This window comes from Bos indicus x Bos taurus, chromosome 17, assembly GCF_003369695.1.
Source record: "Bos indicus x Bos taurus breed Angus x Brahman F1 hybrid chromosome 17, Bos_hybrid_MaternalHap_v2.0, whole genome shotgun sequence".
In the NCBI taxonomy this organism is placed as follows: Eukaryota; Metazoa; Chordata; class Mammalia; order Artiodactyla; family Bovidae; genus Bos; species Bos indicus x Bos taurus.
Window position 1 is genome coordinate 2,816,013 of NC_040092.1, and position 24,380 is coordinate 2,840,392.

Consider the following 24,380-nt stretch of genomic DNA (forward strand, 5'->3'; position numbering starts at 1 on the left):
GTCAGGAAGCTACTTGGGTTTTCTGGTAGCCAAGTAAGGGTGGGAAACATTAAGAGGACAGAGAAGTCTAGGTTCTGTGGTTGCATCTGAAATGTCTTTTCCCAGCTTAGGGGAGGGGGCCTGCTGTTGCAGGGTTTTCTCCGGGCCATGTTTTTCCCCCTTCCCAGCCTAACTCTGGCGTGGGGAATGGCTGGAGCAGAGGCTGCAGAGGCAGGTAGAACTTTCTGTGCTTTAACTAGCTGTGTGCTAGCTGCATCTCGGTTTTGACTAAAGTGAACTGCGAGCAAGGGACGGCACATTGGGGACACTGCCTGTTCGGCCCATCCTGATGCTCTTCTTTCAGCAGCTAGAGGCCAGAATGTTGGAGCTGGCCTCTGCCACATGCTGTGAAAGGGGACTCTTCAGCTTCAGTAGTTTGGCCACTTGATTAGGGAGAGGCAATTAAAGAATGTGTGAATACTGTTTTCCTCTACAGCTTTCTCCTTCCTTCACTCCTACCTCAGTGATTCGTAAGATGTATGAGAGCAAAGAGAAAAGCAAGGAGGAACCAACCTCTGGAAAAGCAGCTCTTGGTGACGGTAAAGAGGACACCCAGAAGCCCAGTGAAGGTACTTCAGAGCCGTTGAGTGTGTGGTAGAGCACCAGCAATGTGTGCGCCAGCGCGCTAAGCCTTGGGCAAGGCCCCTGCTGCTCCGGACCTCAGTTCTGGGTCTAACAGGAGGAGTGGACCAGCTCATAGTCACTTAGCCACTTGAAATTCTGACCAGTCTAATAGTGCCTTGAGTGCTGGCATTAGGAAGAACAAGCATTCAGGATCCTTATTTAGGCTTGAATTATGAGTACATTTATTTGGCAAATTAATAAAAGTTCAACCAGTTTTATTTCTGAAAGGTTCTCTCCAGTCTGGAGACTAATTACCCAGTAAGATCTGTGCAGTGAGTGACACATATAGGAGGTGTGTGAGGCTTTCAGAAATACGTGGAAAATGTAAGAGGTTTTTAGGGGTTGCACAGCTCAGATTAAGGACATAGTGAAACAGATTCTAATAAGTGAGGTTTGCATAGGTCTAGATATTGATCTAAGAGCTTTCTGCCTCTGAGAAAGCTTCTGGGGAAAGGAAGGAAATCCTGTTGGTCCTATTAAAAGGCAGTTCAGAGTCCTTCACCAGACAATAATTGCTCTGTAGGCTTTCTGTTGTGATGAATTTGCATTATTTTACTCACTTTTACTCTTAGGCTGAAAAGCAAGTTAATCCCAAGCACCCGACTAGGACAGGAGCAACTCCCACACAGAGTCAGAGCACAGCCCTAACTATGGACAGAGCCAAGTGCCCGACCAAGTCAGGCCACCAGACCCGATGTGCCAGCCTTGCTTGCCCATAGCTGTTCTTGGATTGGGAAGAACAAAGATGGATCCTTTTTATTTTTTTAAAGTTATCTCATTTACAACTTCAGAGTCTTTGGATTTTGAGAGTGTAGCAAAAATAAACTCTTCCAGCAAGGTGTTGGAAGACTGGAAAACCTGGGATCTACTCCAGGGTCTGTCCCTAACTACCCATGACCTTGACTAGGCCAGTTCATAAGACAAAAAACAGTGGGCCCCACTGTGCAGTCCTCTAAATATGTTGAGGGGATCAAATAAGGATTGTGAGCTTTCTAACAAATGAGTTACTGGTTCATCAGGAAGACAAAAAAGTTTGTGAATACCAAAATATTCTGTCTGGATCCTTACAGAGAACCTCCTGTCATCCAGCTCTGTGCCCACTGCTGATCGGGACTCTTCTCCCACCACAAATCCCAAATTGTCAACCCTGCAGCGGTTTTCCTGTTCCACCCCACTGTCCCAGACCAACCGTTACACCAAAGAACAAGATTATCGACCTAAAGCAACGGGGAGGAAGACACCCACCCTGGCATCCCCCGTTCCAGGAACACCTTTTCTCCGCCCTGTCCACCAAGTCCCCCTGGTCCCCCACGTCCCCATCGTTCGGCCCGCTCACCAGCTTCACCCAGGGTTGGTCCAAAGGATGCTGGCCCAGGGAGTACATCCACAGCATCTTCCAAGTTTGCTCCAAGCTGGTGAGTTTCTAACTCTAGCATGAGTTGCTAGAACTGATGAAGTGCTGTACCATTGGAGGGTCTTATCCCTAGAAAGATATTCCATTGGGTCCAATCTGATCTAGTCCTTAGCCCACTGAAAGATTAGGAACCTAGCTTGAGCAGTCTTCATTCTTAAGGAACTTTCAGATCAGCAAAACTGTATAGTCAAGCTTGAAAATTTTCAGGTACATTATTTCTGATGTTTCTTCTTTCTGCCCAATAGGTGTGCTTCCCCCTGGGATGGACCTGACCCATTTACAGGGACTGTCTGGCCCAATCCTGAGTCAACCCTTTTACCCTCTACCTGCCACTAGTCACCCTCTCCTAAACCCTCGTCCTGGGACACCTCTGCATCTGGCAATGATGCAGCAGCAGCTACAGCGCTCAGGTAGGTTCAGGAGAGGACCAGATGAGCTAAGGATTAGGAGTTTTTGAACCAATTTCCAGTGAAGGGGATAAAATGACACTATTTACTAATACATCCTAGCAAGATTGGATTGGGAATTCCTGTGAAGACAGTTGGAAAGCCAGGTATACCCTGGCTTTTTTGTGGGGGGGGGTGGGGTATGTTTGCCTCTTTGGAGAAGAGAGGCTGAGAATCCTTCTGACAGATTTAGCATAGGGAGTGCCGAGAGTAGATACTCTCCCTGGCTTGGGTCGTTGCTTCTGCTTGTCATGGGGAGTAGGGGGTGTGTCACCTAAGATGGACTGTCAGTACAAATGGCTTCTGAATAGTTCAGCTTTCCAAGGTACTGTTCTGGCATTTTGGAAAGGAGTTTCCAAAAGAAGCCTAGAATCAATCACCTTGTTAAGAACTGTTCACAGTTTCGTGCACAGTGAAGCACGGCCTAGTGGAGAACTACTTCCCCTCCTTGTGCTCTGAATGAGAACCTTCCTTCGTATCTCCACAGTTCTTCATCCTCCAGGCTCTGGTTCCCAGGCAGCTGCTGTCAGCGTTCAGACGACTCCTCAGAATGTGCCCAGCCGGTCAGGCCTGCCGCATGTGCACTCCCAGCTCGAGCACCGCCCCAGCCAGAGGAGCAGCTCCCCTGTGGGCCTCGCCAAATGGTTTGGCTCAGATGTGCTACAGCAGCCCCTGCCCTCCATGCCCACCAAAGTCATCAGTGTAGATGAACTGGAGTACCGACAGTGAGCAGGGCAGGCGGGGCTCCCGCGCTCACCAAAGCCTGGACCTGCGGCGGCACCTGCTCAGGACTCTGCTTCCTCATCTCACGTCGGTTTGCAGCTTTTACTTTGTAGCATTCTTGTGTGAAGCTGTCTAGGGCACCCAGGCATCTGGTGTGGTCATTCTTGTGTGAAGCTGTCTAGGGGCACCCAGGCATCTGGTGTGGTCATTCTTGTGTGAAGCTGTCTAGGGCACCCAGGCTTCTGGTGTGGTCTGCGTTATGATGGAAGGAACTTAACCAGTCAGTGGAGTCTACATGGTTTGAATACAGGATGCAGTATTGTCAGTCCTAGAAAGTCTTTTTTTGTAAGATATGTGAATGAAGTGTTGGTGTCTTCACCAAGAGGTGGCACCTTAAGGGTTCTGAGGAAATAAATGTATAGACCCTTATGTACAGACCTGTGTATAAACAACTTTTGTACATACATATAGGATAGCTTTTTTGAAATTATACAGCTGTACATAAAAGTAGCTGGTGTTAGGTAAGCCTGTGTCAACATTTTGGATTTTTTTTCACTTGTACAGTTGGGGATTTTTCTTTTGGTTGATTAAAGTTGCATATGCTAAGTGTGTGAATGAAGTGAATGCCACTGCTGTGTTTTCTTCTTCCTGAATCCCTGCCTCTTCAGTAGGTTCTTGAGGGAAATTACCTTGAGTTTTTTCTGTAGGACTCATGGACCTGAACTCTGACTGGGAGGAGGAAGCCATGGCCCTCTTTCTTGAGCCTAATGACTCCAATGGGTGAGTTTAGACTGAGCTGACCCTATAGGTAGTCTTATGGCTAATATCAGATGATAATGTGTAATTTCTAAAATTAAACCCAACTAGAGAAAATAATTTATTGGGTAATCAGGTATATGGTCCTTTGTCACGTTTACTGGGGCAAAAGTCAACAGTTGGCTTCCTGGGTCTCCAAGTCAGAGTCCCCAATAGGGAAAAATGGAGCCTTAGTATTCTGATTCATTCCAGAATTTTTTCCATATAGAACTTCCCTCAAGACTCTGGTGCCTGTGTTAACTTCTTCTGTGTTCTTACTTCTCCGTTCCGTTATTCTGTGTACCGTAACTACATGCACAACACTGGGGAAAAGGATTCTACCAGAATAACTATGGCCTTGAGTCCCCTTTCCTGACTGAAGGTTTTTTATTCCTCCCAATCTGAGGTGACAAATCTCAAGCTCCTCGACTTAACTCAGCCGATTTCTCAGTTCTTATCCATTTAGGGCCCTCAACTCTAGTTTGACTTCATAGTAGAGGCTCAAATAATGAGACCATTCTGGTTCGGCACAAGTGAAGTTAGCAAGATGACTGGATTTTGACTGAAAGGTTAAAAAAACAGCCTAAGGGTTAGGGGTGCAGCCTATAAACCTGGAGCTGCCCACCCTGCCCTATACTTCCAAGAACAAATAGCAAGTCGCTTTTCAACAAAACCTGGCTTTGTGGATTGAGCATGAGGTCTGCCTTTTCATAGTACTTCAGCTTCACCCCTCCCTCCCTGCAGTGGGACCTGAGTGAGTCAACTTCAGAAATAAGCCCTGTTTAGAATTCTCACAAATGCTTTGTTTCATAAACAAAAAATCTGGAAAACAGTCTCAAGCAACAGTGGCAAAACAGAAACCTGGATCAAATTCCATCTAGTGTGTCCTTTCACTTCCTTTCATATTGAACCAACAGTCCTAGGTGTAAAGTGGGGAGGGTTGGTTTGAAGCTGCTAGTGAGGAATTCCTTTTTAGGCTAGAAGCTAATACGACAGACATGAACAAATGTAGGCACCAAGCAAAGGGCAAAGCCAGTAGCTGGTGAGATGGGGGTCAGAAGAAAATAAAGGAATGCTGCTAAGAAAAGCACAGCAGAAGCTAAATGCATAGATCTTAAAGCTATTTTGGTGAATGGAAGTAGAGGCAAAAAAGGAAGTGAATACAGTCTTCAGAAACTAAGAGCCAGCTATGGAGTAAGGAGAGCATGATGACATGATGTCTCAGCTAATAAGCCCTCTTACAGGGAGCAACTCTGGGGAGTCTAGCAGGCATGAGACAAGCTTAGAAGCAATCAAAGCTGGAAGGATGTGCAAAGCCTCCTCAAAGTAAAACAGCAGAGGGCCACAGAGAATCTCGTGGAAGTTGAGGGGTCAGGTAGGAAAGAACATTGCCTCCACCCCTAAGAAAGCAGTTGAGCAACCAGTACTTTGAAAATTAGTAATAATGAGAAGTAGGGGGGAAAATGGGAAAGTACAGGAACATCCGTGGTGGTCCACTGGTTAAAACTCCACACTCCCAGTGCAGGGGCCCTAGGTTCAATTCCTTGTCAGGCAATTAAGATCCTGTGTGCTATGAGGCACAACGAAAAAAAATAAAGCTAATTTTTTTTTTTTTTTTAATGGGAAAATACAGCCAGGTCTTCTTATAGGAGATTATAAGACAGTCTCTTATAAGGTAGAAAGAAAGTCAGGTCCACTAGCCTATAAATGAAAGGGATAAACTCCAAGAATGAAGATAACATAACTGGAGTAAACAGACTCTTCAATATTCTACTCCCTTTACTAACAGCTGGTTCAAGAATGGGTATGAGACACTAAGAGGAATTGGCTGTGCAGCTTCTGGGAAATGGCTTCACCAAAAGTTAAGACTCAGCCCTCTTAGGCATCCTCTAGATACTGGTATAAAGCCCAAGGCTATAAAGATATTCTTTGACTGTGAAGGGCGCCATTTGCCCAGCAAAGCAGTGAACAGGATGGCATCATGGAAAGAATTTGGATCTTCAGTGACCCACCAGCTAGCCCATCTGAGCTCCAGACAACTTATGTGAGAGACCAAGTTTTCTTCCTTTCAGCCAGTTAAGTTATTGTCCGCTATTAAACACAGCTTAATACTTTTGGCCACCTGATGACAAGAACCGACTCACTGGAAAAGACCCTGATGCTGCGGAAGATTGAAGGTGGGAGGAGAAGGGGATGACAGAGGATGAGATGGTTGGATGGCATCACCAACGCAATGGACATGAGTTTTAGTAGGCTCCAGGAGTTGGTGATGGACAAGGAAGCCTGGCATGCTACAGTCCATGGAGTTGCAAGGAGTCAGACACAACTGAGCTGAACTGAACTGAAACACAGCTAAAGGCATTTGAAAAGAAAAATGGAAATTCAAGCTATGTTGTGACAGTCAAACAACCCTAGTCGTGGAGTTCAACCCTAGTCGTGGAGTTCAGGAAGAGAAAGCTTTGCCCTGTAGGAATAACGCTCCTTGGTGGCCCCACCCCAGGCAGCATTCCAAACACAAAACTGTACCTCTCCCAGAACTCCCAAGTCTGAGCTCAGAAAGGAGGTAGGGTAATGCTCTCCTCAAACACCAGGGGGCCACTGATGGGGGAAGGGGAAGGTGTGGAAGGATGGAAGCAAAGCCCATTCAAAGCATATCCTGAAGCCTTGGAATGAACCCAGATTTCAACATCTTTCTCAACATTCTGGCATTTCATTGCCCAATGAAAGTGAATTTGAGGATTCCTCAAAACCCAATATAAGCTCTGCCTGGAAAGTAAACCTTGCTGGAAATCCCATATCTCAGAAAGCCAGTGTCTCTGAAAAGCCAGAGTAGACTCTAAATTATGGCCTCTATCATGAATGTACCAGTGATATCAAGATCTACACCCTCCAAAGTCACTAGGATACCAGGCCTGAGAGGCTTATCTCCTGGGTCTGGGGACAGTGTTAAGCCCAAGCTCTAGGAAGATACGAGAGGGAAACAACTGTCACTAAGATAACAAGAGAAACAACTCCTGGAAAAGGCCGAGTGTGTAGATAATCCCACATCCTCACTGCTCACAGCCTGCTAGAAGCTCTAGTTCACCTCATCTAAAATCAAATTCTGTCTTCCTGTAAATCTGTTTCCCTTGCTGACTTTCTCATGGACCACCCTTCTCTATCATCCGTGCAATCCATAATTATATAGTCTTTGACTTCTCTCTGCAAAGAGCAGGCCAGTTGCCAGGTTTAGGTCTCTCCTCCTGTACGCCCACACCCTCTGTCTCCCATATTCTCACTAATCACTCCAACACACAGATTTTTGCCAGTCAATTTTCCACTATCAAGAAAACCCCTTTAAATTCCCTTATTAACCTTTAATGATGTCCTTAGTACCCTCTCTAGCAATCCTGACCCCATTACTTCTTATAACCTACCCTCCCTCCCACCTCCATACAAACACACAGGTGTACCCACAAACCTGCTCTGATCAGACTGGTTGCCTCACTTGCACTGGGCTACCTCCATGCTTTCATCCAGGTTATGTGCTTGGGGCCAGGACTGCCATGGGAAGTCCTGAAGTCAAGAAGGGCTGGGTTATGGCAAAGGAGACAGTGGCATGCAGCTGGCAGCACAGTTCAGCTCAACATTCAGCCCAACACCGATACACAGCTGTGCTCTAACTAAAGGAGAGGAACCAGTGAAAACAACAGCCAACATTCACCAAGTATTTACATATCAGACACTGTGCTAATAAGCATTTTACAAGTACCATCTCTTAACACTAAGAATCTCCATTCTAGAAGGTGTTATTACCATCTCCATGTTACACGAGGAAACTGACACAGAGATCAAGTAATTTATGCAGAGTTCCACAGCTAATTAAAGGTGGGCTTGCCACTCAAAGCCCAATGTGTCTGGTCGGAGTATTTTACTGAACCACCATCTCCCAAGTGGGCTAGACTTGCAGGGAATAATCACTTAACTTACATCAAGTCCTTCCTTTCTCCAGTATCATTAGAGAAAGACCCCTTGAAAGGACTGAAAGGACCACATCCAGTTGGAAGCATCTCATGACTAACCACCAGATGAAATGCTGCAGTCATATTTTTACCCATTTCACATTCAATACCAAGCTCCCAAGGACCTCTTCTGCAGCTGCCTCACTGTACATAACCATCCTCATTCAATCCATCTCAAAACAAATTCTGACAATGACACATGAACTGTACATAGTCAGCTGGCCTACCAGGTCCTTTATGCAGCTCAACATATAAGGTGACACCAAGTTAAGACAAGTGAAGTTCCAATTTGGGTGCTTCCATCTCCCTCCCTGATCCTGATCCAGTGCCTGTCAAACCCAGGAGGGGCTTGGAGTCAGGTGTTTGATCGTGGAGAAAGCTGCTAGGCTTGGCCCAGCAGATGGGGAAGGGGATGGCATCACTTCTTCACAATCTGAATGACATCCTCGTCCTCCAACGTATGGTCTTTACCCACTTTTTGAGGATTGTGTTTCACAGACAGACCCCACACCAGAGCACTGTATGGAAGGAAAAAAAGAACATTCAGTGTAAATAATCACCTAGCTTCTAGCTACCTAGGTGTCACTTTCTGTTTAGAGTTAGCATTCCAGTTCTTAAGAGTCAAAGGCCTGCAACAGACAAGGTTCCCAATCCCCAGTCAAAGCCCAAAGGCTTTAGCTTCCCCTGAAGTGTGGCACACTGGAGCCTTCACATAAAATGTGGAAGACTTAAAAGTTATGTGGTTCCCCATGCTCCAGAGCCAATTTATGAAAGTCAAGCAAAAAAATACAAATGAGAAGTGTGACGAGACTAATTTAAAAATAAAAGGAGAAAGCACAGACTTGTTATAGAGAAATACCCTGAAATAATTGATTGGAAATTGATTCCTACAAATGCAATGTCAGTTACAGGATACTAGTTTTCATTGGGCCTATGAACCATCAGTGGTTACTGGTAAGAAACATAGGATGTCCTTCCTTAGCCATACTAGGAGAACTCTATCAAGAGAGTATTTGCTTATCCAAAAGGTTTAGGGGGGCTCAGTACCCAGTGAAGCCCAATATGAGGCTGGCAGGAAGAATTAACATTTTGTGTTTGCCAAGAGGAAAATGAATTAACAAGAGAACCTCAGAGCAATTTGTATTGTCAGCCCTCCCAACTTGAAACGGTGTTTAGGGCTCTTCCTGCTCCAAGTTGGCGTGGTGTCACTTTCTGTTTTGATTTAGCATTTAAGAAGACATTGCAAGGTTCTAACCAAGCAAGCATTTCCTGATGCCTAATTTCTATAACAGGGAGGCCTGGCGTGCTGCGATTCATGGGGTCGCAAAGAGTCAGACACGACTGAGCGACTGAACTGACTGAATTTCTATAACACTATCCTAAGAATTATTCATTAGAAGAATCAGTAGCTCACAGGGAAAAGAAGGCACCACATGCCATCATACTTACTATTTAAATTCTTTGATAAGATTTTTGTGAATCTTCATGCAGAAATCCTCCACCGTGGTCCTGGAGTAAGGCAGCACCACTGGAGACGTGTAATCGGGCAACTGGCCCTTGGGTTTGGTGTAACTAGAACACAGAGGGAGCAAGGCTGCTTACTTCTTAGAATGCCTCATGTGTGAACACAACTCAACCCTCCATCAACCCAGACCAGACATGGATAACCTCTATCTTGAGGGAGAAGGTACCCTCAATATGGCCTTGCAGATGATAGGAATTAATTTATTTTTATCTCCAAAAACAGATTATGTTAATGAGCTCTAGCAGGTATTATTTTTGGACAGTCTGCTTTAAGTCCTACAGTAATAACACCCTCTCCACTAAGACTTACATCCTCACTAGTTTCAGATAGTCCCAGATCTTTTCCAACAGGTCATCAAAATTCCAGCGGTGATGGGCAGAGATGGGTACACAGTGTGGCACCTTATAGATAATATCCAACTCCTCAATGGAAATCTGATCAATCTTATTTAACACATAGATACAGGGGATATAGACTCTACAGAAACAGAAAAACAGTATGTTAGTCTAGAGCTGTGGACAAGACTGTCAGTCTGATTCAACAGCCCCTCACCCAGGACTCAAAATCAGAGACTCTAAACTGGAATCATGAGGAAGTCAGCCAAAAAAAAGAAAATGTTTCCTATCAAAATAAGGTAGAACATGCAAAAAGTGAATTATCAGTTAAGAAGTAACGGAACTCAAGCCACAGTCCCTAATCATGCAACTAATTATTGAGAAAGCATGCTGCAGTGTAAATACTACAAGCTTTAGAGTCACACAGAATGTATTCCCAGCTCTGTCACTTTCTAGACATGTGTCCCTAGGCGATCTCAGAGTTAATTTCCCAGTTGTTTTATGAACTGTAAGAATGTAAAACACTTCTAATAGTATAATAACTTCAAGAATTAAAAAAAAAAATTTTAAACACAACATCTAGCAGTGTCACAATCCTAACTGTTCAATCAATAGGGCAGCTAAGGTTACTAATAATTAGGCCAGCTACAACTTCTCAGGCTTCAGTTGCCTCACTTATAAAACATGTAACTCAAAGCACCAGTTTTTGTCTGTTTTCAAAATGCCAGAAATAACTTAACAGTAGTTTCAATTATTAATTTCAAATAGTACTGTCTCATGTTATGTAAGATCTCAGTTATGTACTCTTAGAGAACAGACACATCCCAGTCTGCTCTAAGTTCTGCAGAAGAGCCTACAGAATTTCTCAGATGGATTAATTCTGTGAGAGCAGACTGAGAACCTACTCTCTTGAACCATCATACAACACAGAGCTTAGTGGATAGTCTAGTTCATAGCAAGTAACTGAAACAAGCAATTTGATAATCATCAAACTTCAGAGCAAAGAAGGATGTTAGCAATCAAGAACAACCCTTCATTTTATCAAGAAAGCAAGGAAAAAAAGAAGAAAAAAAAAAAGAAAGCAAGGCCCACTATTATTAATAAGAGCACAACTGGAGTTAGAACTGCTGTCTGCCAGATTCACAATCCAATGCTGTTTCCATTACAAGGCTTCAAATTCAAACTCAGGCACCATTTAATCAGTACCTGTTTCCTTCCACCACATCAATGAGGTCATCTGCTGTGGCGTCACTACGCAGAGTCACATCAGCATTATGGATTTTGTACTCAGCCAGAATGCTCTTCACAGTTTCAGCATCCAGCTCACTCTGAGGGCACTGAATGGGCACAGAAGACAAAAACTGGTCAGAGAGCAAAAAAAAAAAAAATCTCCTAAAAGTATCTGTTGATATACCCAGATAATTCTAGATAAAGGGCAAATTTATTTCTAAAGACCGTTATCCTAGATAAGACAGGCTTTGAGTAGGAAATACTTAAAATCTAAAGAGGTAATTAAATTAAAATGTCATATGGGTGGGCCCTAATCCAATATGACTCATGTTCCCCCTTACAAGATTGGAACACAGACACACAGAGGGAGGATCATATGAAAACACAGGAAAAGACAGCCATTTATAAGCCAAAGACAGAGGCCTCAGAAGAAACCAGTATGGCTCACATCTTGATGTCAAGTATCCAGGCTCCAGAATTAAGAGAATTATATTTCTGCTGTTTACACCACCCACTCTATAGTACTTTACTACAGCAGCCATAGCAAAAATACAGAAAGAAGCCTCCAACTCAAACATTATGAGAAGATAATAGGAAAGATCTTTGGGGCAGGACAGCTTAAGTCTATGCCAGTCAAATAATTTGGACCTCTAGCATATTAGATGTTATAGGAAATTCTCAATCCTCAATTATATGACTTAGAAGGAGCATTTGATAAAACCGATCACTCTACCAATCTGAAACACTTTCTTTAATTGGCTTTCAGGATTCTAAACTTCTCTGATTTTCTTTCTTGACTGAGAAGTTTCATTTGCTGATTCTTCCCATCTCCTGGCCTCTAATCATTGTGAGAGGGTGGAGGAAGGTATCACAAAGCTCAATCCTTGGAACTCTTTTCTATTTATACTCCCTTCCTCAGCTAAGTGATCTCAGCTAAGCTCATGGCTTTAAAATTGATAACCAATAAATTTATACCTGCAGCAAGATCTTTCATCAAATGCCTACTGCTACTGCTAAGTCACTTCAGTCGTGTCCGACTCTGTGCGACCCCACAGACGGCAGCCCACCAGGCTCCCCCGTCCCTGGGATTCTCCAGGCAAGAACACTGGAGTGGGTTGCCATTTCCTTCTCCAACGCATGAAAGTGAAAAGTGAAAGTGAAGTCGCTCAGTCATGTCCGACCCTCAGCGACCCCATGGACTGCAGCCTACCAGGCTCCTCCGTCCATGGGATTTTCCAGGCAGGAGTGCTGGAGTGGGGTGCCATTGCCTTCTCCGATCAAATGCCTATTTGACAGTAATATTTGGATATCTAACTTGAGTGTTACTGGCATCTTAATATCTGATCTTCCCCTCCCTTCCAAACCTATTCTGCACTTAAATCCTATCATTTTAGTCACGAGAGTCCGTTTTCTAGCTCATAACAAAAACTCACCATCACCTCTTTCTCTCACAACCCACATCCAGTTTAGCTGTAATTCCCACCAACTATTTCCAAGATCTTTCCACAATAACTACTCCACATCTCCTCCACTATTACAACTCTGATCTAAGAAACAATCACCTCTTGCCTAGATTATTTTAATAACCTCTTAAATGGGTTCTGTGTTTCTGTTCTTAACCCATTTCAGTCTGTTTTCAACAAACAGCCAGACTGATTCCATTAAAACCTGAATCAATTTTATTCCACAGACCGGAACCCAACCATCTTCTGCAAAGTAAAAGTATGTACGGCCCTATGCCATGACTTTGTTTCTTAACTATTCTTCTACTTGCTCATCCTGTTGGTCTTCAAACAAGCAAAGGCAAGCTCTACCTGTCTTGCACTTGGATGTTCCCTCTACATGAAATGCCCTTCCTCAAGATATTCATTTGGTTCACTCCTTCTTGTCACCTCAGTGAAGATTTCTCTGATCAACCTACTTAGAACCACAACCCTTCCACCAACACTCTCCATCCTCTTTCCCTAGTTAACTTCTGTCCTTAGTTTATCCTAACATAATACGCTGTAATAGTGCAGCAGGTAGCACTCAGACTCATAATATACTATAATCACTCATTAATTTTGTTTGCTACTTACCCATTCGAATATAAAGCCAGGAATTTTTGCCCCCTCTTCCATTTCCAAATAGGAAAAGGAGTACATCAAGCCTGTATATTGTCACCCTGCTTATTTAACTTATATGCAGAGTACATTATGAGAAACGCTGGGCTGGAGGAAGCACAAGCTGGAATCAAGATTGCCGGGAGAAATATCAATAACCTCAGGTATGCAGAAGACACCACCCTCATGGCAGAAAGTGAAGAAGAACTAAAGAACCTCTAGATGAAAGTGAAAGGGGAGAGTAAAAAAGTTGGCTTAAAGCTCTACATTCAGAAAACTAAGATCATGACATCCGGTCCCATCACTTCATGGCAAATGGATGGGAAACAGTGTCAGACTTTATTTTTCTGGGCTCCAAAATCACTGCAGATGGTAACTGCAGCCATGAAATTAAAAGATGCTTACTCCTTGGAAGGAAAGTTATGACCAACCTAGATAACATATTAAAAAGCAGAGACATTACTTTGCCAACAAAGGTCTGTCTAGTGAAGACTCATGAGAGTCCCTTGGACTGCAGGGAGATCCAACCAGTCCATCCTAAAGGAGATCAGTCCTGGGTGTTCATTGGAAGGACTGATGCTGAAGCTGAAACTCCAATCCTTTGGCCACCTGATGTGAAGAGCTGACTCATTTAAAAAGACCCTGATTCTAGGAAAGATTGAGGGCAGGAGGAGAAGGGGACGACAGAGGATGAGATGGCTGGATGGCATCACCAACTCAATGGACATGGGTTTGGGTGGATTCCGGGAGTTGGTGATGGACAGGCTGGCATGCTGTGGTTCATGGGGTCGCAAAGAGTTGGACACGACTGAGCGACTGAACTGACTGAACTTCCATTTCCCCGGAAAGCCTAAAACAATGGTGGCCCATGGGAGGTGCTCTATAAATCTGTGTTGAATGAATGAAAATAGATGACATAAGCAGCCATCTACTTCATGCAAGCATAAGCTTTAGTTCCATACCACCCCAAAGAGGAAATAAAACCACAAAAGTAGTCTGAGACGGACTCCTGTCCTACTCTGTCAGTCATTACAATGTCATTGTAGGACTTCAATTAGCTCTGGGAGAAGCCAAGCAATTTCCAAATGTCAGTGTCCACGAACCACAATCCACTCTCCACCCCAGTCCCTTCAACAACCTACCCCATATACTTTCTTCACTTACAGTGGCTGTGAGATTAATGCCTCCTTTATCCTTCTTCTTAAAGCCAATGTTGGGGGGTTTGCTGTTCAAGCGAATGCCAAAGCCTTCCAGCTCATTTTCAATTATCTTCTTATGTCCCAAGGGTTTCAGGACATCCAGAACAATCAAGATCAAGTTACACGTTCTGGCCACTGAAGAATTGAAAATAAAAAAATCTTTTTCAAAGATCATTAAAGACCTGCAAATGCAGGAGATGTAAGAGACGAAGGTTCGATCCCTGGGTAGGGAAGGTCCCCTGAAGGAGGAAATGGCAACCCACTCCAGTATTCTTGCCTCAAAAATCCTATGGACAGAAGAGCCTAGTGGGCTACAGTCCATAGCGTCACAAAGAGTCGGACACAACTGAAGTGACTTATCATGCATACATATACACACACACATGAAGTTAAGGTTTCCAAAGATTTATGCCAGAGTCACTCTGCAACGTATGCTTTGTTTTCTGTTAGTGCATGGAGAGATGTGTCTAGATCTAGATATACTAGCATTCTAGATACACTAGCAGAAAAATAATTTGGAATGAAGATACAAACCAGGTAATAACCTGAATCCCTGAAAAAGTTCAGAAAGATTTAAAAGAAAACAGTTATCCAGTTCGCATATTTTTTGTCAACTTTCTTGAGCTATAATTTATAAAAAATAAATAGTACCCATGTTAAGCATACAATTTGATCACAAATGTATACACCTATGTAACCACCATAGCAACTGAGATTCGGAACATTTCATCATCTCCAAAAGTTCCCTTGTACCCCTTTGCAATCTCTCCCTTTCAATTCCCAGTCACCCACTGCTCTGTCACCATAGGTTAAGTTGCATTTTTAAGAATTTTCTATAAATGGAATCATACAAAATATAGTCTTTTGTGCCCAACTCTTTTCATTTAGCAAGTTCCTAATAGTCATCCATGAATGACTTCAAACCTATAATTCTATAAATAGCTAAATTATTACTTTAATGTAAGGGTGGAATAAAAATACTTTCAAACATGAAAAAAACAAGAACAATTTACCTATCATTCACTCTTTTTCGTTAAGTTTCTAAATAATGTACTTCAGCAAAACATGAAAATAACCCAAAAAAGGTAAGACAACAACTCTAAGAAATAGGGGATCCCATACACAATCTCAGCCATGCAAAAAATCTGGAGCTGGAGAAGGAAATGGCAACCCACTCCAGTATTCTTGCCTGGGAAATCCCATGGACAGAGGAACCTGGTGTGCTACAGTCCCTGGGGTCACAAAGAGTCAGACACGACTGAGCAACTTCACTTTCACTTTCAAGAAATAAATAAATGTATCTATAAAAAAAAAAATCTGGAGCTACACTGTCCAACACAGACTCCACTAGCCACCTGGGGCTATTCAAATTTAAATTAAAATGATAAAATTTAAAATTCCATAACTCAATTGCACCAGGCACACAAAGTCCTCAATAGCCACTGTATTCAAATATCTAGAAAAATACTGATTGATAGGCATTTGATCTACTGGAACATTTGAAAACTATTAGCAAACAGAAAAGCAAACAAAAGAAGAACCAATTATTAACTCAATGAAAAACAAATTTAAAAAGCAGATTTCAAGATTAAAGAAATCAAGTCATAATACAGTACTTATCTCAGCACTGAATAAGTTACACAGTCATTACATAATAACATAAACCATGACTGATGAGTTAACTAAAAATTATAACTTGAAAAAATATATTTGAAAAAATAGAAGAGATATGGAGTATGAGAGAGCTAATTTCCTACCATAACATGAAACCAATAGATGGTATTTAAAATTAATTAACCATGAAACAGTAATATAAGCATAACATTTTAAAATATGAAGTAGAATAAACAGTTGAAGACTTGACAGTACTTGCCAATGGGGAATGACAGTAGAGATGAAAACAGATGGAGTAGCAGATTAGTGCAATTTATGATTAGTCTTTTTTTTTTTTTTTAAAGGTTGCATCATGTGGCTTGTGGTCCTTGACCAAGGATTGAATCCACTCCCTAAGCAGTGAAAGCATGGAGCTCTAACCACTGGACCACCAAAGAATTACCCTATGATTAGCCTTTTATAACATTTTACTTTATTTATTTTTTTGTATAAAATTTTACTTTAAATGAAAAAAAAAAAGAAGAAAAGGCATGAGTGGGAGTCAGGAAACCTGAGGTCTAGCTCTGAATCTGTCACAACAGGGCAACATTCTATCAAAGCACTTCACTTCTCCTGTCCTTCCTTTCCCTTCAAATGGGGGTCTGGACTGTTCTCTGAATACCTTCAAGTTCCAACATTTTGCTCCAGTGAGAAGTCAGGTAAAACTACTCCCTTCACTGTGGTGCCAACTCCAAGCTCCACAGTCCCTAAAGGAACAGCACCCAGTGAAGAGATGATATACCAGGACGGTGGCCCCAGAATACCCACCTGCAATGACTTGACGGCCTCTACCTTTCCCATCCTTGGCACCCTCAATGATACCTGGGAGATCCAGAAGCTGCAAGATTAAGGAGAGAAAAGGAAAAGTTGGTTATAAATCTCAACAGATTAAACAGAATGATTTAAGTATTCAAAATTCAGGAGATCCAAATCTAACCTTCCTTGTAAGTCAATGTGTAAATCTTACTTTTACTAAGCATCTACTAAATACCAGCTGCAAGCTTCTTACATACTTTATCTCACTCAAAATACGTAGCAAGTCTGTGAATAAGGATATTAGTTGAAGTTCAGAGAGGATAAGTGGTTTGCCCAAAGTCACAGTCCAAATAAATCAGGTTTTAATCCACATCTTGGGGACACAAATCCATAATTCTACCTTAGTATCTTTCAATATTTTCCCACTTTGCAGAAAGTTGAGCCTCCACACAAATTCTTTACTATAGATAATAACTGGATCATGATATTCACAAGTGATAAATCCTGAGACCTTTGCAAATCCTCCAATTCACAAAAATTTCTGCAGCCATTCTTAAGCAAGCACACAAGAATCGCCTATAAAACAATTCAGAATGCAGATATTTAAGCCCTATTCCTGCAAATTCTACTTTGCAAGAGCCAAAGTAGGATTCAGATACTGATGTGTATTTCAAAAGGCTCCAAGGGTGACTCTGATATGTGTCCTCAGTTGAAAATAACCACTCAATTGCCCGGGAAATGCAATAAGTAAAACTTCACATAAGTCACAGTGTATGTACCTAATGATAAGAACATCAAAACCAAATCTGTAGCACTCATGATCATAAACTACAGTTACAAGCTCTTAAGAGTCCGTTACAAGCATATGTAAAACCTGAAAATACCAAGGGCCATGGTACTGAATGGCCAATACTGAATTATCTACATGAACAGACAGGGATATAGTTAGAGCTTATCAAAACATCATTTAAAACTAGTCTTTGCTGGGGAATTCCCTGGCAGTCCAGTGGTTAAGACTCTCCACTTTGAATGCCGAGGGCCTGGGTTTCATCCCAGGTCTAGGAACTAAGATCCTACAAGCTGTGCAGCATGGCCAAAGGGAAAAAAAACAACTATCCTTTGTGGTAAGCAAATCTGATATTACAGAAATATACTTCACATTAAATAAACCACAAGGAAAAAGAACAAACTCGGGAGGTGTTTAGAGTTCAACTTTTCCATTCAAGAACCTGCTCAAAAGCTCCTCTCTATTCCTCACTACATAATAAATAACATCACCTCCTCTAAAACTGGGACTAGTGAGCACACCAGATCTTGATTTCTAAGTACCTGTCTCCAACAAAAGGGAGGAACAGCTCCTTCAGAAGTGGTTCATTGCAGGTCTGGGGCAGGGAAAATATAAGATAAGCCTGGGGACCTCCCTGGTGATGCAGGGGCAACGACTACACTCCCAATAATTCAGGGGGCCTAGGTTCAATCCCTGGTCAGGGAACTAGATTCTGCCTTCTGCAACTAAGACCTGGCACAGTGCAATAAATAAAATAATATTTCCTTTAATATTAAACTGAGAAAAAAAGAGCAAGAGCTTTCTAACTGTGGCAGCTGAACATGTTGGAGAAATTTATTGAGGCCCCAACACACATAAAAGCAAGTTAACTTAAGCTTTTCTTGAGAGGGAAATATTTAAAATTACATTAAACTATTTAAATATTTTAAATTACACTGAACTATTAAAATGTGGCAACTAAATTTCACCCAATAAAAACAGGCCATCCTTTACATATATGAATTTCAGATTACAACTAAGAATTGAGAAAAGAAAAAAATATATCTTCAAATCACATAACTGTAGGATTTTAAGATCTGGATGCTAACCTACTTTAAATTCGAATGCCTTTAGAAGTTAAAGCAGATATATGTGCATGTCCATATACATAGATACACAACACACACACATACATATATATGACAAGAGTCCTAGGGACTCTGGCAAGGTGAAACATAAGCCCCATAATTTTTAAAGCACTGTACATCCACTTTGCAGGCCAATCTCTGACAATGTGAAACATCAGTTTTCTTCTAACATCACTGGTTAATTGGTTAGTAGGTGGTTCAGCTACTAGTTGAACATCTCCAGACACAGTAACTAATTACCTCAAGAGGTACTATTCCATTTTTAGGCACCTTTATTGTTAAAAAAAATCTTCCTAACACCACCACCAACAACAAAAACCAGAAATCAATCTCCTTATAATTATTAGATGGTTCTAATTTTGTATACCATTCCCTAGAGAATCACAGATAATGAATCCTCTGCCACAAAAGAGCCTTTTAAAAAACATTTTGAGGGCAATCATTTTAATCCAGTTAAACACACCTACTAGTATGCCTACTTAACTTGGTTTCTGGAGAAAGTTGAAAGGGAAGGAAAAACAGGCAGAGGGCACAGATGGAAAAGAAAGCACCATGAAAAAAAGGAAGAAAAAAACCTGAAAAGGTCAAAAGAGACTGAAATAAATAAAGGTTTTGAGGAAAAGACAAGAAAAGAGAGGGGTTTTACCAAGCGTTGCCATAACATCTCTTCAGGAAAGAGGTTACTCTCTGAACTGACAAAACTGACTATCAATAAGATTCTGAAATCCGATGAAATTAAGAAATGGTCCAGATATGCCCAAGTGTCCTCATTCTTATTATATACATTGGCATGGAGTCCTAGAAAGGCATGTGTTCTAATGGAACCTAACCAGAAAGAAAAAGTCACTGAAAATACCACCAGGACACTGGTCCCTCCTTACTTCAGACTCTGTAATAAGGAAATATGAATGCACTTCACAACTCACTCTGTAACTCACTGTTTAGAGGGAAAACAAATGCCTACACTAAAGAGTTTTTAAATGTTCTGCCAAGGCACTGGGGGCATTCTGATTTTCAAGACAAACAGCAATTCTCAGTATCTGTCAACCTACTAGATCCAAGAAGCTCACAATTTCACCATTAGATTCTACTACACCGATGTCAAAAATAACAGATCCAAATCTTTGGAAAGTTGGATTTTTCAGAGATTACTATGGCAAAAATTAAGCAACACACAAAAATAAGGGTGGAAAAAGAAACAAATGTGGCAGTATTCAATCTGACTCCAAAGTCTGAGAAGTTACATGGTACCTAACAGTGTCCATATCCCATTAGTAAATAACTGTTATTTACTTACAGCTACAGTAAATGTAGCTGTAAGATCATAAAAAATTGTTTGGCTCTAACTGTTAAAGGAACAGGTTACTTCTCTTGGTCTGGAGCACCACAAAAAATTACTAGAAACAGAAAAGTTGTCAGGAAATAATTACTAAGACACTGAGGGTATGAACCTACTGAGACACTAAGGGTTTGGGAACCTCTAGCCTAGATTCAAATGTCATGAAATTCAGAACCTTACCTTCTTAGCTGCGGAGCCAAAAAGAAAGTGTTACATCATATTTTACACATATCTTTCATACCCAAGTGGACTCCTCATTTGGGAGCCCTAAATCTATCATCTATCTGAGAACTTTTGAAGACAACAACTTCATTAAGCCTCACAGATAAGAATTACCTTCTAAAAAGGGTCTGATCATGTTATTCTTTATTAAGAAGTTTCTAATGGCTCCCAGCTATGTACAAGATAAAATTCAACTTCCTTGACAGGCACATAAGATCCTTCATAATTCAGCTCCAATCTACCTTTCCAAATTCAGTTTCTACTACTTCCTATCCACAGCTAAGCTCAAAATGCAGGCTGTTCCCCATTACAGCTGCCTGAAATTGCCCTTTATATTCTCCAGCTGATAAAATTCTAATAAACATCAAAACCCATCTTACTGTCACTTTCCATGTAAAGCTTTTTCTGTCTTAGCAGACCTTCCCTCACCCCATCCTCAGGTGGAAAAAGTAGTCCTTCCTTTCTCCGTGTTTTTACAAACGATATTTTTATTTGTATGCACTGGTCTTCTCTGTCTCCCCTGCTAGCCAAAGAGGTTCTGGTAGATCAAATACGAGGCTTGGCATACAGAAAGTTCCAAGTAAGTTTTTTTTTAATGAATGGAAGAACTGACTTCTTCCAGTCCTTGGCCTGCAGGCCTAACTTACCTGGATCTTAGCACCTTTGTATCTGATGACGCCAGGCACAGTGGTCAGGGTAGTGAACTCATAGGCTGCCACCTCAGAATATACCCCTGCCAGGTTACTGAGCAGCGTTGACTTCCCCACAGACGGAAAACCCACAAACCCAATTCGAGCATCACCCGTCTTGGCAACATCAAATCCTAAAATATCAATAAATATAAAAAGAAGAATGTTATCCTGGGAGCATTGAGACTCAAGCAATTCCTTTTACATTCTGGTCGCCTACCCCTCTAAAACCTATTTCTCCAACTTTTAACAGTTTTATCTCTAGGGTAGAACTTAAGCACACAAAATTCCCCCATGGCAATTCACAGTATTTAATGGATTGTTTGATGGAAAAACTTTATACCTCTAACAGTTGTTATATACCTATGCACAGTATTTAGGGCCCAAATATTATACAATAATTGATCTAAAAAACTTTTTTTTTTCCCCTACAAACTCTGGGAACTGTGTGACTAGCAGGAGTTTTCTTTTCTTACAATTAGTTGCAAACAAATTCAAAGCCAAATTTGTGGCCCTTCTCTAGAAGTGTACAGACCTTGTGACATTACTTTTCATACCAACTTTCTCTTGGCTTCAACTTACTCTTCCTACCTTCACTTCCCTTTGCAGGAACTTCCTTTATCTTGTCGACTCTTTATTTATATATTTCACTGAGCCAACATAAATCTATTTTGGATCAGGACAGGATATACATAAACAAAACCCTAGTTCACTTAGAGAGAATATTCATTAACCTTTGAAATCAGCAGAATTGGGAATTCCCTGGCAGCCCAGTGGTTACAATCCTGCACTTTCACTGCCAAGGCCCAGGTCAATCCCTGATAGGGGAACTAAAATCCCACAAGCAACATTGTATGGCCAAATAAAAAAAAACCCCACACAAACCCAGAAATCAATAGAATAAAAATAAACACAATTCAAGAATTTAAGCTTAGAAAACATAAATCTACTTTGATAGACATTTCTAAACTAGTTTTTACCTTTACTACTTTCATAAAAATTACACACACACAAAAGGAAAAGAGAAACCCAAACACAAACCTTCTCCTGGTCCTCCACCACCACCACCTTTTGGAGTAATGAGCTCCCTGCGAAGCTTAGCAAGACGAGCCTTAAGCAACCCTAGGTGGTGTGCTGTGGCCTTGTTCTTCTGAGTCCGAGCCATCTATTAGGGAGGAATCACAGCCATAAATCAGAAGCAGTTCCTACAAGGTAAAACATCCAGAATGAATGCTCCCTCAGCTCTGAGAAGGATGTTTTCTTCTAAGTCCTCTAACGTCACTATACCCATTTTAAGTCAGACTTTGAAAGAGTAAAAATCCATTCTCTCCATCACCCAGTCAATTCGCCTCATTACAGAGCAAACAACTGAGGCCCAGAGAAGAAATGTGACCAAAATCATTACAATCAGCGTTCACAGATTAGACTACAATTCAACTGCTGAACCCTTTTCAACTGCTTGTACCCCGTGTACCCCAATCGATTTTAAAGAACTCTGAGCCCTTCAGACAGAAGAACCACACAACAATCCAGGTGAAATCAAACCTACCACAGGTGACAATTTACTTCCAGATCCTATTCCCGGGAGCAACACTCTGGGAAAGGGGGTCACCAAAGCAGAGACTAGGGAAGAAGGGGTGTGAAGAAAGATACTGAGGTTCGTGAGCAAGTCAGGGCTAAAGTGAGGAGATCGGATTCCGTGCTGCTCACAGAAAAGAAACAGAAAACTGAAAGTTCAGACAGAAGCCGAATGCTGGGAGGGGGCGCCAAGTAAGGTGCAAAAGTAAGTAGCGCGGGCCCGGGCTGAGGGGAGTCAAGAAGAGCGAGCAGAGGCTGAGGGGAGGCCGGCAACGCGGCCCCGGGCCTGACACGTCTGAGGGGAGCTCAGGCGGGAGCAACGCCGCTTCAGAGGAAGGTAGGACGGAGCGTTCGAGCGTCCGTTACCTCGGCTTCGATCTCCGCGATCTTAGCTAGGGTGCTGCTCATGGTGGCGAGTTGCGGGGGACTCAACGGCCTCCACAGGAGCAGTTGCCCGCCTCACAGTCGCCGGCAGACCGGCCGCAACCACCGGGCGCTACAGCAGTGCGCAAGCGCGGTATTTCCTGTGTCTCACGAGAGTTCCCCGCGTGGCTCACCGCGAGATTTACAACGTGAATTGGTTTCCTCCTCCTCCTCAGCCCGCCCCGCCCCGTCCCGCGAGCCAGTGCGGTGTCATAGAGCCCGCGGGACTGGGGGCCAGAGAGGCCGCCCCGGTCCTTACCTCCCCGAGCGCGCTGAGGGTCGCGCGCCGCTCGGCCCCGCCCCGCCGGACGTGCGCTCCGCGCAGGGCTCCGCGCCCAGCGCCCGGCGCGTGGTGAATGTGGAGCGACTCCTCGCTGCTGACCCGCAGCGATCAGCCTCTCTTTCCTGAAAAGGGCACCCACATCTTCCTCGCCAGCACCGACGGGTGCTGGGGCCCCTTTCCCTGCTGGGGAGACACCCGGGGGACTGCTTGGCCTCCTGGGTTGATGTGGAGACCGATCTTCAGCCTGTCTTATCCTCTTGGGAAAAGAAAATACCCCCTTTCCATCACTCAAAACTATTTTTAGCTGTCTGTTTTGTTTACCCCCCCAACCCCGAGTAAAGTGCGTGGCACATGGTGAGGCTGCAGTAAACGCATGCTTGGATAATTCCCAAAGAACCGGTCCGTGGAACATTGCTTGTAATACTGAAAAACTCTAAACTGTGTTAAGGATAATTAAATAGCGGTACCTCCATGCTGTGAAATACTATTTCAGGCATTAAAACGTAGATCTGTGTGGTCTTAACTGAAAGGATGTCCAGGACATAGTGTTTCAAGAAAAAAATGGTAGCAAGACTGCACCTACGTTGTGATCCCAATTATGTTAAAGTTCAGTTCAGTTCAGTTCAGTTGCTCAGTCGTGTCCCACCCTTTGTGACCCCCTGGGCTGCCGCACGCCAGGCCTCCCTGTCTACCAACTCCTGGAGTTTATTCAAACTCATGTCCATTGAGTAGGTGATGCCATCCAACCATCACATCTCATTTCATCCATCAGAACAAGACCCAATTTCCCCCTCAGTCAGTCTCTCCCATCAGGAAGCTTCCATAAGCCTCTTATCTTTCTCCATCAGAGGGCAGACAGACTGAAAATCACAGTCACAAAAAACTAACCAATCTATCACATGGACCACAGCCTTGTCTAACTCAATGAAACTAAGAGCCATTCCTTGTAGGACCATGCCATGTAGGGCTACCCAAGATGGACGGGTCATGGTGGAGAGTTCTGACAAAACGTGGTCCACTGGAGAAGGGAATGGCAAACCACTTCAGTATTCTTGCCTTGAGAACCCCATGAACAGTATGAAAAGACAAA

At 42.7% G+C, this 24,380-nt stretch overlaps 2 protein-coding genes across 9 annotated transcripts in view; one reads left to right on the forward strand and one right to left on the reverse strand.

Annotated features, from left to right (window-relative positions):
* EIF4ENIF1 (eukaryotic translation initiation factor 4E nuclear import factor 1) overlaps positions 1-3,865 on the forward strand; it is a 39,289-nt gene extending 35,424 nt beyond the window's left edge. For 4 of the 7 annotated variants that reach the window (XM_027566246.1, XM_027566247.1, XM_027566240.1 and 1 more), the window contains 4 exons: positions 476-608; positions 1,734-2,078; positions 2,323-2,487; positions 3,011-3,435. In XM_027566246.1, the coding sequence (XP_027422047.1) occupies positions 476-608; positions 1,734-2,078; positions 2,323-2,487; positions 3,011-3,252 (885 nt within the window). In that variant the 3' untranslated portion in view covers positions 3,253-3,435. Of the gene's footprint in view, positions 1-475; positions 609-1,733; positions 2,079-2,322; positions 2,488-3,010 lie in introns of all 7 variants that reach the window. The other 3 variants (XM_027566243.1, XM_027566242.1, XM_027566244.1) reach the window with 3 other exon arrangements.
* A 3,883-nt stretch (positions 3,866-7,748) lies between these two features.
* DRG1 (developmentally regulated GTP binding protein 1) lies at positions 7,749-23,137 on the reverse strand. 2 transcript variants are annotated; one of them, XM_027566248.1, is made up of 9 exons: positions 22,951-23,137; positions 22,048-22,171; positions 20,965-21,140; positions 16,855-16,924; positions 14,399-14,568; positions 11,109-11,239; positions 9,877-10,044; positions 9,492-9,614; positions 7,749-8,560 (listed from the first exon to the last, which is right to left on the reverse strand). In XM_027566248.1, the coding sequence occupies exons 1-9, from the start codon at positions 22,990-22,992 to the stop codon at positions 8,461-8,463; spliced, it is 1,104 nt and encodes a 367-aa protein (XP_027422049.1). In that variant the 5' UTR covers positions 22,993-23,137; the 3' UTR covers positions 7,749-8,460. The 2 variants fall into 2 exon arrangements, with proteins under 2 accessions (XP_027422049.1, XP_027422050.1); XM_027566249.1 differs by having other exon boundaries at positions 22,048-22,211; positions 22,951-23,097.
* Positions 23,138-24,380: the final 1,243 nt, after the last annotated feature.

What these genes read in the sequence shown, in the direction of transcription:
- DRG1 (XM_027566248.1), bottom strand. Translation starts at nt 22,992, where the DNA reads ATGAGCAGCACCCTAGCTAAGATCGCGGAGATCGAAGCCGAG. An exon ending in TGGTGGAGGACCAGGAGAAG is followed by an intron (nt 21,141 to 22,047) that starts GTTTGTGTTTGG and finishes TTGATATTTTAG; the next exon opens with GATTTGATGTTGCCAAGACG. An exon ending in AGGCCGTCAAGTCATTGCAG is followed by an intron (nt 14,569 to 16,854) that starts GTGGGTATTCTG and finishes TCAATTCTTCAG; the next exon opens with TGGCCAGAACGTGTAACTTG.